The 9,920-nt window shown below is 35.9% G+C and overlaps 2 protein-coding genes and 2 pseudogenes across 2 annotated transcripts; 2 read left to right on the forward strand and 2 right to left on the reverse strand.

Annotated features, from left to right (window-relative positions):
• Nucleotides 1-10: 10 nt before the first annotated feature.
• Nucleotides 11-3,861, reverse strand: LOC137575033 (ubiquitin thioesterase otubain-like). Its single transcript, XM_068287429.1, has 3 exons — nt 3,796-3,861; nt 639-938; nt 11-572 (listed from the first exon to the last, which is right to left on the reverse strand). Exons 1-3 carry the CDS (start codon nt 3,859-3,861, stop codon nt 156-158), a joined length of 783 nt encoding a protein of 260 aa, XP_068143530.1. The 3' UTR covers nt 11-155.
• A 370-nt stretch (nt 3,862-4,231) lies between these two features.
• LOC137575034 (malate dehydrogenase, cytoplasmic pseudogene) lies at nt 4,232-5,055 on the forward strand (annotated as a pseudogene).
• Nucleotides 5,056-5,060: 5 nt separating this feature from the next.
• Nucleotides 5,061-8,691, reverse strand: LOC137575035 (ubiquitin thioesterase otubain-like). The gene is made up of 3 exons (XM_068287430.1): nt 8,626-8,691; nt 5,695-5,994; nt 5,061-5,628 (listed from the first exon to the last, which is right to left on the reverse strand). The coding sequence occupies exons 1-3, from the start codon at nt 8,689-8,691 to the stop codon at nt 5,212-5,214; spliced, it is 783 nt and encodes a 260-aa protein (XP_068143531.1). The 3' UTR covers nt 5,061-5,211.
• Nucleotides 8,692-9,060: 369 nt separating this feature from the next.
• On the forward strand, nt 9,061-9,913 carry LOC137575036 (malate dehydrogenase, cytoplasmic pseudogene; annotated as a pseudogene).
• Nucleotides 9,914-9,920: the final 7 nt, after the last annotated feature.

Genomic DNA, 9,920 nt, shown 5'->3' on the forward strand with positions numbered 1-9,920 from the left:
CAGGTTTAGGGCATTTTTCAATATTCCTGTATTTTAATAAAGCATACATAATACACATTTACATACAAAACTAAATTTAAATAATAATGGGAGTAGATTTTCGGCTCACAGTTTTTGTTTTTTGTATGTATATCAAGCTTCACGTTTAATAAACATTATATAGGGTATAATATATCATAGTGGCCTGGCCTATAAATTAAAAAAACTTTTGGATCAGTTCTTTCGGGAAAATCGTGTGTCTTTACTGTGCCACCTTCTCCTCTATCCAAATATTCCACACGCACTCCGGCACTCAATGCCGTGCAAAGAGCAATAATATGAATATGATCCGATTCTTTGTACATTGGCTCAACTTCCTGATGTCGGAACTCTTCAATTGTAAAACTACCTTCAATAAAATTTTGATAAAAATTTGCATCCTCTTGTAGCTGTCCTGACGTAATAAGACGCAAGTAAACCACCACATAATCTGAATAGCCCTGCTCGTTGAAAACCTTGTGAAGTTCAGCTTGTACAATATCCGAAGCCCCTGCAGAGCTTTCAGGACATACTCTTTTTACCACTTCCATAAACTGTTATTTAAATACAATGTATTAGATTTCTTGAGCATTTGACAAGTTATCAACATTTTTACTTACAGTCTCATGAAAATCTTCAAGTGTGAAACTGGGAAACCCAAGCTCAATTAACTTATCTTTAGACCCTTCAGCGAGTCTGAGAAACTCCTGATAAGCATGACTGTTGCAAGTCAAATACTCAAGATACGAGTAGGCGAACGCTCGAAAAAAACAATTACCATCTGGACGAGTTCTTCTCATATATTTATACCTTTTCGCCAGATCTTGAATTTTAGCTGTGAATACTTCGTCGCCATTATATTCGGCTTTAAGGCACGTTAATGGTAGCTGGTCGCTCACTAAGGGCGTCGAATCACTAATCTAAAAAGCATAAAAGTTTGAAATTTATTAATTTAAATATATAGACACATATAGGCGTATATATACAGTGAAAGCTAGCGTTGACGGGCAGCCAACGTTTTAGTATTTTCGTGCCCCTGCGGAAACGGATTTTGAATGAATTTTATGCTCTTAGGCTGTCAGAGACTATAAATTTTACTGTACGTATGTATGTAATATAGCTGCGAACTTAAAAATAGCACCACTTGCTAAGGTAATGTGTTCAAAAAATTTCTAATATAATCTATTTTTTAAAGATAACAATATGAATGTTTTGAATATGAAACAAAAATATTTTCCAAGTACCATTCAATAATGAACCTTAAAAATTTAGTTTACTTTAAAAATATCTCTTCCGTTTTTTCCGTGGGAATATCGTCATATTTTACAAAAATACATTAGGAAATTAAATTAGAATGTCCGAAGTGACACGACGGAAATGCCCATATATAATTCATTTATTATTTATTATATTATCCAACGTTTTCAAAGTTTATCAAGAAAATTCTTGAAATATTAAAAAAATACCCAAAACTAAAAATAGCACCACTTCTTAAATAATGATTAGCTATTAAAAATATAATTTATTTATAATCTCGATACTTGGTTGTATTACCTTTATCGGTAATAACCGCTGGGATTGAGTCAACCGGGTCTTGACAACGTATTTCCAGTATTCTTCTTGTCCTGTTACACTGTCTCCAAGATATTCATATAAACATGCTAATCCATATTCGACTTGACTTACTATATTGGACCGACCATTATTACACATTGATTTTGCCATGTTTAACAATCTTCAGGCTATATTTGGAGTTAAAACCAAGTTCTGTGGACTCAGGGCATACATATGCTATAGAGCCTTTTCCATCATACATGAAAACTTTACTTTCACCAGACCATGGCAGGTTTCTCCACTTATATTTGTAGATATTTGACAAACTTTCAAACAAAAAAGGAACCTTACTTACCTTAAATGTTTTTTTCGAAGTCAAGAAGTTGAAGTCCTTTTTCTCACCGGTTGCAGCCTTAAAAAGATTAGTTTTGCTCTTTCTAATTAAGCGACCGACTTCTGCTTTAATTTTGGCTTTCGTCGAAGAGTTTTAGGCTTCTGTTTGAAATTGATCCCATTTCGAATACTTCAGTTGGAACAACCAACCAATTTTTCAACTTTACGATACGCTTTTCGCTTTTCCACAGAGCACTATTTTTCCCGACGCATTATATTTAACCCTTTCAGGACTGAATTACAATGGGAAGACTAAAAAAATATTTCATTGAATATTACGATTAATATGGCCAGAAATGTTGACCAAAATCCATATTTTAGTCCTACGTATCCTGCTTTGTCCTCACCGAAATGTTGCCTATAGGCCACATTGGTCCTGAGTAGTAGATGTTTAAAATAATACGTATACGTAATTGATGAATTAATATTTTATTTATTTCAGTCTTTTAATTCTTAATATTTTAATACGTTTAAACTCAAGACATTTTTTCTGAGACTCTTTGGTCTTCTGCTATAATATTATATATTTATACACAAAACAATTCTTTTTAGGACTTGAGCAAAGGGTATCCTGTATTGCACAGTCTGCACCTGCCTTTTGAACCCCATTGAATCCAATGTTCGATTTTGTCATATCTTATGTCCTAAGGTTTTTCTATAAAGTTATGATGTTTTAGATGTGTGAGTGGATAAAATTGATAAAGCGGGGGTAGATGGTGCTGGAGATGAATCGCGCGAGTCAATATTGAGCACAAGTTGTGCTGGACGACCCCTTTTTCGAGATTGAATTTGCATACTAAATCGAAGAAGTTCATTTGCAATATCCAGTTGAAATTGTATTAAAGGCATGTGACGTGTGTTATCTTTGGTGCAGTTCAAATCTCTACGATACAGAAGCCAACTATTTACCACCGCCATATTTATACACCGAAATAGCGAAATAGTGAAAGAGCGGTGATTAATTTCATAAAGTTCTAATAACATATCTGAAAGATCAACCCCGCCCATATACTTATTGTAGCATTCTACAACAGCAGGACGAAGCACTTGTACGGCACCAGCGGGTGCATTCTGTGACAGGTTGGTCGCCAATATAATTTGAAATTAATTGGACACTTTTGTTGTCATACCAGCGGCAAGTAATTAATTTTAGCGAGGTTTCTACTTTCGAATTATAGGATCCTCGACCTTCTTTCGCAAGTTCCTTTTCATTCTTAAGCACACAATTCTTAAAACGGTTTGGGCGAATCGTTCCCGCTGCGAGGATACCTTTTTCTTTTAATGCAATCATAAGACTTACGGAAGTGTACCAGTTATCAAAGAAGAGTTTAAAGTTTTGATCTTGGGGCACATTTGATGCCAAATGAAGAACTATATCTCATGATATTCCATATACTGGTTTCGTTCTTACTACATTCCAATTGACCTATATTCAACAGTGTGCCTTCGAGACTTTCACCTTTGGTAATAGCATCTTGTAAACGTTCTTCAATAAAATCTTCTAAAGTCTTTTGAGTTTCGGTATCCTCTTCATTTTTATACCCTTGCAGAGGGTATTAAAAAATTGATCAGATGTTTGTAACGCACAGAAGGGGACGTTTCCGACCCCATAAAGTATATATATTCTTGATCAGCGTGAAAAGCTGAGTTGATATAGCCATGTTCATTTACCAATATAATGGCAGAAATCATATATAAGACTGGTTTCGTTCGTACTACATTCCAATTGAATTATATTCATGTATATACATGTACTTTCAGAAAAAAAGGTCCGGTTCGGTTTGATATTAATAACCTTCAATTTGTTGCATAGTATAATAAAAAGGCTACCTGCAACACCATCGATGGAGGAAACCGAACATAGATCTTCGTATCAATAAAGGGCATACTACTCATCTTTCACGCCAACAATATAAATATTACCTCCGACTGCATATCTGATCGTACCTGCGGATAAATACATTGACGCCGCGACCACCATAGAAGATAAAATCGAGATAAAAGGTTTCATATGTTTTGAGAATTGAATAAAACGACACTTAGAATTTGGCACCATCAAAAAGAAGACGTACTTTATTTAAAACTTATTCAAAAAAGAAACATACCAACTGTACTATCAAAGAAGACAGGGAGATAACTCATGCGCTGATTTTTTTTTTTTTTTTGTAGGCGGTATCAAGCTGCTGGTGAAATAGCTTACTCATTGCTGTACATGATTGCTAGAGGCGAAGAGTTTGGCAAAGATTAACCTCTTACCCTGCATTCATTGGATGTACCACCTATGATTGGAGTTTTGGAAGGTGTTGTGATGAATTTAAACGATTGTGCATTACCATTTTTGCGCGAAGTGTTACTTACAACAGATCCCGATGTGGGGTTTAAAGATGTCTCAGCTGCTTTTTTGGTTGGTGTATGCCCCGCAAAGAAGGAATGGAATGAAAAGATTTGCTCTCAGCTAACGTCAAGATATTTAAAGTGCCGAACAGGCATTGGATAAAGTAGCAAAAATAGATGTCAAAGTTCTCTTCGTTGGAAATTCAGCTAACACAAATGCATTTGTCTGTGCCAACTATGTCCCATCTATTCCAAGGGAAAACATTTCCGCCATGACGCGACTTGATCAATCTGTCTCGAATGTGAGCAACATTATAATATGGGGTAATCATTCATCCACTCAGTACCCAGATGGTGATCATGGTAACTTCTTCATAGAAGGGACACAAAAATCTGTTTCTAGAGCAATCAACGATGAGAATTACCTACGCGGTTTATTTGTTCAAAATGTTGAAAAACGAGGTGCATCTGTAGTTGTGAGGTGCATCTGCTTGTGACCATATGCATGACTGGTGGAATAGGACTGCACCTGGGCAACTTGTGTCTATGGGCGTATTTTCCGATGGCAGTTACAACTCGGCTAAAAATTTAATTCTTTTCTTTCCACTAGAAGTCAACAACAAGAAATGTAAGATCATGGAAGGATTACCCCTTACCGATTTTGCCAAATCGAAATTGAAGTTGACTGCCGAGGAACTACAAGAAGAAAGAAACGAAGCTTTGTCTGTGTTGGATACAAGCGCTTCAAATTTATAAGCAGGTTTAGGGCATTTTACAATATTCCTGTATTTTAATAAAGCATACATAATACACATTTACATACAAAACTAAATTTAAATAATAATGGGAGTAGATTTTCGGCTCACAGTTTTTGTTTTTTGTATGTATATCAAGCTTCACGTTTAATAAACATTATATAGGGTATAATATATCATAGTGGCCTGACCTATAAATTAAAAAAACTTTTGGATCAGTTCCTTCGGGAAAATCGTGTGTCTTTACTGTGCCACCTTCTCCTCTATCCAAATATTCCACACGCACTCCGGCACTCAATGCCGTGCAAAGAGCAATAATATGAATATGATCCGATTCTTTGTACATTGGCTCAACTTCCTGATGTCGGAACTCTTCAATTGTAAAACTACCTTCAATAAAATTTTGATAAAAATTTGCATCCTCTTGTAGCTGTCCTGACGTAATAAGACGCAAGTAAACCACCACATAATCTGAATAGCCCTGCTCGTTGAAAACCTTGTGAAGTTCAGCTTGTACAATATCCGAAGCCCCTGCAGAGCTTTCAGGACATACTCTTTTTACCACTTCCATAAACTGTTATTTAAATAAAATGTATTAGATTTCTTGAGCATTTGACAAGTTATCAACATTTTTACTTACAGTCTCATGAAAATCTTCAAGTGTGAAACTGGGAAACCCAAGCTCAATTAACTTATCTTTAGACCCTTCAGCGAGTCTGAGAAACTCCTGATAAGCATGACTGTTGCAAGTCAAATACTCAAGATACGAGTAGGCGAACGCTCGAAAAAAACAATTACCATCTGGACGAGTTCTTCTCATATATTTATACCTTTTCGCCAGATCTTGAATTTTAGCTGTGAATACTTCGTCGCCATTATATTCGGCTTTAAGGCACGTTAATGGTAGCTGGTCGCTCACTAAGGGCGTCGAATCACTAATCTAAAAAGCATAAAAGTTTGAAATTTATTAATTTAAATATTTAGACACATATAGGCGTATAAATACAGTGAAAGCTAGCGTTGCCGGGCAGCCAACGTTTTAGTATTTTCGTGCCCCTGCGGAAACGGATTTTGAATGAATTTTATGCTCTTAGGCTGTCAGAGACTATAAATTTTACTGTACGTATGTATGTAACATAGCTGCGAACTTAAAAATAGCACCACTTGCTAAGGTAATGTGTTCAAAAAATTTCTAATATAATCTATTTTTTAAAAATACCAATATGAATGTTTTGAATATGAAACAAAAATGTTTTCCAAGTACCATTCAATAATGAACCTTAAAAATTTAGTTTACTTTAAAAATATCTCTTCCGTTTTTTCCGTGGGAATATCGTCATATTTTACAAAATTACATTAGAAAATTAAATTAGAATGTCCGAAGTGACACGACGGAAATGCCCATATATAATTCATTTATTATATACCTATATTTATTATATTATCCAACGTTTTCAAAGTTTATCAAGAAAATTCTTGAAATATTAAAAAAATTCCCAAAACTAAAAATAGCACCACTTCTTAAATAATGATTAGCTATTAAGAATATAATTTATTTATAATCTCGATACTTGGTTGTATTACCTTTATCGGTAATAACCGCTGGGATTGAGTCAACCGGGTCTTGACAACGTATGTCCAGTATTCTTCTTGTCCTGTTACACTTTCTCCAAGATATTCATATAAACAAGCTAATCCATATTCGACTTGACTTACTATATTGGACCGACCATTATACACATTGATTTTCCATGTTTAACAATCTTCAGGCTATATTTGGAGTTAAAACCAAGTTCTGTGGACTCAGGGCATACATATGCTATAGAGCCTTTTCCATCATACATGAAAACTTTACTTTCACCAGACCATGGCAGGTTTCTCCACTTATATCTGTAGATATTTGACAAACTTTTAAACAAAAAAGGAACCTTACTTACCCCAAAATTGATCTTTCGAAGGCATTTCCGAATTGTTTGGATAGGTAATCAAGAAGTTGAAGTCCTTTTTCTCACCGGTTGCAGCCTTAAAAAGATTAGTTTTGCTCTTTCGAATTAAGCGACCGACTTCTGCTTTCATTTTGGCTTTCGTCGATGAGTTTTAGGCTTGTGTTTAAAATTGATCAAATTTCGAATACTTTAGTTGGAACAACCAACCAATTTTTCAACTTTTTACGCTTTTCGCTTTTCCACAGAGCACTGTTTTTCCCGACGCATTATATTTAACCCTTTCAGGACTGAATTACAATGGGAAGACTAAAAAAATATTTCATTGAATATTACGATTAATATGGCCAGAAATGTTGACCAAAATCCATATTTTAGTCCTACGTATCCTGCTTTGTCCTCACCGAAATGTTGCCTATAGGCAACATTGGTCCTGAGTAGTAGATGTGTGAGTGGATGAAATTGATAAAGCGGGGGTAGATGGTGCTGGAGATGAATCGCGCGAGTCAATATTGAGCACAAGTTGTGCTGGACGACCCCTTTTTCGAGATTGAATTTGCATACTAAATCGAAGAAGTTCATTTGCAATATCCAGTTGAAATTGTATTAAAGGCATGTGACGTGTGTTATCTTTGGTGCAGTTCAAATCTCTACGATACAGAAGCCAACTATTTACCACCGCCATATTTATACACCGAAATAGCGAAATAGTGAAAGAGCGGTGATTAATTTCATAAAGTTCTAATAACATATCTGAAAGATCAACCCCGCCCATATACTTATTGTAGCATTCTACAACAGCAGGACGAAGCACTTGTACGGCACCAGCGGGTGCATTCTGTGACAGGTTGGTCGCCAATATAATTTGAAATTAATTGGACACTTTTGTTGTCATACCAGCGGCAAGTAATTAATTTTAGCGAGGTTTCTACTTTCGAATTATAGGATCCTCGACCTTCTTTCGCAAGTTCCTTTTCATTCTTAAGCACACAATTCTTAAAACGGTTTGGGCGAATCGTTCCCGCTGCGAGGATACCTTTTTCTTTTAATGCAATCATAAGACTTACGGAAGTGTACCAGTTATCAAAGAAGAGTTTAAAGTTTTGATCTTGGGGCACATTTGATGCCAAATGAAGAACTATATCTCATGATATTCCATATACTGGTTTCGTTCTTACTACATTCCAATTGACCTATATTCAACAGTGTGCCTTCGAGACTTTCACCTTTGGTAATAGCATCTTGTAAACGTTCTTCAATAAAATCTTCTAAAGTCTTTTGAGTTTCGGTATCCTCTTCATTTTTATACCCTTGCAGAGGGTATTATAAAATTGATCAGATGTTTGTAACGCACAGAAGGGGACGTTTCCGACCCCATAAAGTATATATATTCTTGATCAGCGTGAAAAGCTGAGTTGATATAGCCATGTTCATTTACCAATATAAAGGCAGAAATCATATATAAGACTTTCGATAATTTGCTGCACCGTTTCAGTACTGGTTTCATTCGTACTACATTCCAATTGAATTATATTCATGTATATACATGTACTTTCAGAAAAAAAAGGTCCGGTTCGGTTTGATATTAATAACCTTCAATTTGTTGCATAGTATAATAAAAAGGCTACCTGCAACACCATCGATGGAGGAAACCGAACATAGATCTTCGTATCAATAAAGGGCATACTACTCATCTTTCACGCCAACAATATAAATATTACCTCCGACTGCATATCTGATCGTACCTGCGGATAAATACATTGACGCCGCGACCACCATAGAAGATAAAATCGAGATAAAAGGTTTCATATGTTTTGAGAATTGAATAAAACGACACTTAGAATTTGGCACCATCAAAAAGAAGACGTACTTTATTTAAAACTTATTCAAAAAAGAAACATACCAACTGTACTATCAACGAAGACAGGGAGATAACTCATGCGCTGATTTTTTTTTTTTTTTGTAGGCGGTATCAAGCTGCTGGTGAAATAGCTTACTCATTGCTGTACATGATTGCTAGAGGCGAAGAGTTTGGCAAAGATTAACCTCTTACCCTGCATTCATTGGATGTACCACCTATGATTGGAGTTTTGGAAGGTGTTGTGATGAATTTAAACGATTGTGCATTACCATTTTTGCGCGAAGTGTTACTTACAACAGATCCCGATGTGGGGTTTAAAGATGTCTCAGCTGCTTTTTTGGTTGGTGTATGCCCCGCAAAGAAGGAATGGAATGAAAAGATTTGCTCTCAGCTAACGTCAAGATATTTAAAGTGCCGAACAGGCATTGGATAAAGTAGCAAAAATAGATGTCAAAGTTCTCTTCGTTGGAAATTCAGCTAACACAAATGCATTTGTCTGTGCCAACTATGTCCCATCTATTCCAAGGGAAAACATTTCCGCCATGACGCGACTTGATCAATCTGTCTCGAATGTGAGCAACATTATAATATGGGGTAATCATTCATCCACTCAGTACCCAGATGGTGATCATGGTAACTTCTTCATAGAAGGGACACAAAAATCTGTTTCTAGAGCAATCAACGATGAGAATTACCTACGCGGTTTATTTGTTCAAAATGTTGAAAAACGAGGTGCATCTGTAGTTGCACCTCGGAAAATGTCATCGGCCATGTCGGCTGCAAAAGCTGCTTGTGACCATATGCATGACTGGTGGAATAGGACTGCACCTGGGCAACTTGTGTCTATGGGCGTATTTTCCGATGGCAGTTACAACTCGGCTAAAAATTTAATTCTTTTCTTTCCACTAGAAGTCAACAACAAGAAATGTAAGATCATGGAAGGATTACCCCTTACCGATTTTGCCAAATCGAAATTGAAGTTGACTGCCGAGGAACTACAAGAAGAAAGAAACGAAGCTTTGTCTGTGTTGGATACAAGCGCTTCAAATTTATAAGCAGGTT

This window comes from Drosophila tropicalis, unplaced genomic scaffold, assembly GCF_018151085.1.
Source record: "Drosophila tropicalis isolate 14030-0801.00 unplaced genomic scaffold, ASM1815108v1 contig_527, whole genome shotgun sequence".
In the NCBI taxonomy this organism is placed as follows: Eukaryota; Metazoa; Arthropoda; class Insecta; order Diptera; family Drosophilidae; genus Drosophila; species Drosophila tropicalis.

Excerpts from the sequence above, each read along its gene's own strand:
- LOC137575033 (XM_068287429.1), bottom strand. The coding sequence starts at position 3,861 with ATGAGTAGTATGCCCTTTATTGATACGAAGATCTATGTTCGGTTTCCT. Across the intron at positions 939-3,795 it reads CTCCATCGATGGTGTTGCAG|ATTAGTGATTCGACGCCCTT; the intron begins GTAGCCTTTTTA and ends TATGCTTTTTAG. Across the intron at positions 573-638 it reads TTGAAGATTTTCATGAGACT|TTTATGGAAGTGGTAAAAAG; the intron begins GTAAGTAAAAAT and ends TTTAAATAACAG.
- LOC137575035 (XM_068287430.1), bottom strand. The coding sequence starts at position 8,691 with ATGAGTAGTATGCCCTTTATTGATACGAAGATCTATGTTCGGTTTCCT. Across the intron at positions 5,995-8,625 it reads CTCCATCGATGGTGTTGCAG|ATTAGTGATTCGACGCCCTT; the intron begins GTAGCCTTTTTA and ends TATGCTTTTTAG. Across the intron at positions 5,629-5,694 it reads TTGAAGATTTTCATGAGACT|TTTATGGAAGTGGTAAAAAG; the intron begins GTAAGTAAAAAT and ends TTTAAATAACAG.